The sequence below is a fragment of the Myxine glutinosa genome, chromosome 2 (assembly GCF_964187855.1).
Source record: "Myxine glutinosa chromosome 2, kmMyxGlut1.1, whole genome shotgun sequence".
NCBI classification, from domain to species: Eukaryota; Metazoa; Chordata; class Myxini; order Myxiniformes; family Myxinidae; genus Myxine; species Myxine glutinosa.
In genome coordinates, this window is record NC_136262.1 from 190,650,616 (window position 1) to 190,653,766 (window position 3,151).

Below are 3,151 nucleotides of genomic sequence, written 5' to 3' on the forward strand. Positions count from 1 at the left end.
GGGATCTTGTAAAAGGGAAAGCTGTTGTGTAACAGCAATACGGTGGTGGTGGTTCGTGTGGAGCCTCTGGCTGCAGATTGCATCATTTTCTATGCAGTGCCCTCTATAACGAGTCATCTGGTACTCATTTTGCCGAACTCTGATTGGCAGGCCAAGTCAACCCACCTGGTGTTATTTCAACTGCACGACAGGAGATCAAACTCAGGACACCAAGATCTCAAGCCAGCCACGTCAACTGTTCAGCCAACACCAGGGTTAGTAACATGGTGAGATTCAAAGTTTCTGTTCAGATATAAACGGGAAGAATAGCCACGTACGTAATGGACATGACAGAAGCAGCAGCAGCAGAAAACAACACCATTTGCAAAAATTGAACACCTGGAAAGAGCAGCTCATTTATTTTACATTCAGAGGCAAATCAAAACAGAGTAGAACTATCAATCAAACAAAAATCATGTCCCATAGTCTGTGGGCTTATGTAAAAAAAAAAAAAGCAAAATTTTGGGTAGATTCTTGGCATTCATGTTTAAACACATCTAGAAACATCACTGATTAAGAAAAAAATGTGTCCCAGTTTTTCCATTAACATTTAGGGCCATTTTTAGGAACATTTAATCGTAACGTTGACACTCCTGATTCATACATGTTGTACCTTTAAAAAAAATTATCCATCTTCAAGTTCGATAACCGCCCAAATAAATTTATATTGAATTACATGTTCTACATTATTTCAATTAAATGTTTTGGAGGATTGGTGAAGTGTTCGAATCATAAATATGTTATTATTGGAATCCTCATTTGCCAAAACATATGATTAGACACCAAAAACATCTTCCTATGTCCATTGGTCCAAAAGTTATGGCATTTTACGTAAAAAAAGGTCTGAAATTTGGTGGCCATCTTTGATTTTTGCTAATTTAGAATAATTCTTGTGCTCTCATTTTGTTTCCAATGAATTGGTGACCCCTATATATGAGTTTAGATAAAATGGAATAAATATTGTATGACATTTGAATGAATAGTATAGTTAATTGGCAAATATTTTAAAAAGAAATTGAGTTTCGGTGGTGGCCATTTTGAAATTCAAAATGGAGGCCCTAAATGTTAATAAAAAAACTGGCACCCTTTTTTTTCTTAATCAGTGAAGTTTCTAGATGTGTTTAGACATGAGTGCCAAGAATCTACCCCAAAAAATGACAAACCTGGAAAATGTTACATAAACCTATAGACTACCAGGACGATTTATTTGGATCAGGACAATTTGATGTCCTTGCTTTACAGGGTCCGAGTGTTAACCAGCACTCTAAATTAAACCATTTGCCATGTAACAGATATCAAGATATCATCTGCAGGAACTCGGAATTAATCAGCACAACGATGTGCTAATTTTGTGTACAATTCTACCAAAGCACAAGAGATAGCTAGTTTCCTCAGCTTTGAAAAACAAAGGCTTGTCTTTCTGAAATCAGCGAGGATAAAGTTTTGTGACAATAAAGCCACACGCATTATGATGAAGGCTGTACATATTGCACCGTTTTCAGAAACAGGTGTTCCGATGTGTCGTCACTCCCAACGCCTACTTTGACGATGACAGGCATCAACAATTCCAAGTATATCACATTATTAAAAGCGATACTGGAACGTTATTGATACATCTAATGCAAAACTCGCAAAAAAAAACAAACAAAAGTAAGCAAAATAAAAAGCAACGGTTTTCACAATTTTTTTACAAATTGAAAAAATAACCTTTTGCACAAATATAAAATCCTGTGCATTTTCTGAACAGCAAACAAAAATGTCCTTTCAAATACAAGAAACCAAGATGCATCCGATACCGATCATGTCCCGACATCAGGAAACACCAATCCTTCAGTTATCCTCCAAAGGCACACATCCTTGTGTGTATGTAATGCATTAAAGATGCGACTCTCAGATATTGATATATGGTCCATTATAGACAAAGTGCACAGACATCTTGTCATTGTAGGGCAGATCTGGCAGCAGCTGAAAATTAAGGGAAAAAACAATAAAACAGTTACAGTTTATGATGAAGTAGCACAATGAAGGAATGTCGAGTTTCCATGATGTAAAACAAGAATTAAACAATCAGGAACCTTCTCACACTTCATCGCTATTGCAACTAGAACGGCACTCAGCAGAGAGCATACCTTCGCCTGGTTGGCCATATCACTCAATGGTGAAGAATCACTAAAAAAAATTATACTAGCCGGATCCGGATCTGGATCTTCACCAAAATTGAATCGATTCTTCCTTGTCACACACACAACCTGTCCAACAAGTTTCGTCCAAATCCGTCCATTAGCATTTTGAGATATCCTGCGATGTATAGTTTTGGCCCAATCTCCCAATGGTGAAGAATCACTTAAAAAATCAAACAATTCTCATATCCGAATCCATATTCAGATATTCACCAAAATCGAATCGAATCGTCCTTGTCAGACACCCAACCGGTCCACCAAGTTTTGTCCAAACCCATCCATAACCTTTTGAGATACCCTGCTATGTATCGTTTTTGGCCCTATCTCCCAATGGTGAAGAATCACTTAAAAATTCTCGTAGCCAGATCCGAATCTGGATCTTCACCAAAATGTAATCATTTTGTCCTTGTCGCATACGCTACATCCCTGCCAAATTTTGTCCGAATCCGTCCACAACCCTTTGAGATATTTTGTTCACAAACAAACAGACAAACAGACAGACAGACAGACAGACAGGGGTGAAAACACAACCTCCATCCACCTTTGGTGGTGGAGGTAATAAATCATGTTTATTTGAGCTGATTCTAAAATCTTGAAATGAGTAAGCTTTCAAGGAAGAGTCCATCAACAAACGACTTATGAAGGTCGAGACACCCAAATTGAGGAAGAAAATAAATCTGGAGGAAAGGCAAAATTAGGAGGGGGAAGTATGAAGAAGACAGGTAAGAAGAAGGATGTTGGGAAAAGAGATAGGAGTGAGGGGAAGGAAGGGGATGTATGGAACATTTGTGAGGGAAACAAAGGAGTAATAATATCACCATTTAGCAGAGGAAATAAGAGGATGTCCCATATTTCTTATTTATAGTTAAAAAAAAAAAATGCATGTGAAGTAGTGTACAGAAAGCATCCCAAAATGCAGAGCGCATCTAGTT

General features: G+C 37.6%; 1 protein-coding gene across 7 annotated transcripts in view; it reads right to left on the minus strand.

The window, feature by feature from the left end:
* Positions 1-370: 370 nt before the first annotated feature.
* SMC5 (structural maintenance of chromosomes 5) overlaps positions 371-3,151 on the minus strand; it is a 314,964-nt gene continuing 312,183 nt past the window's right edge. For all 7 annotated transcript variants that reach the window (XM_078772122.1, XM_078772124.1, XM_078772121.1 and 4 more), the window contains one exon: positions 371-2,004. In XM_078772122.1, coding sequence (XP_078628248.1) covers positions 1,930-2,004 — 75 coding nt within the window. In that variant the 3' untranslated portion in view covers positions 371-1,929. The remainder of the gene's footprint in view (positions 2,005-3,151) is intronic.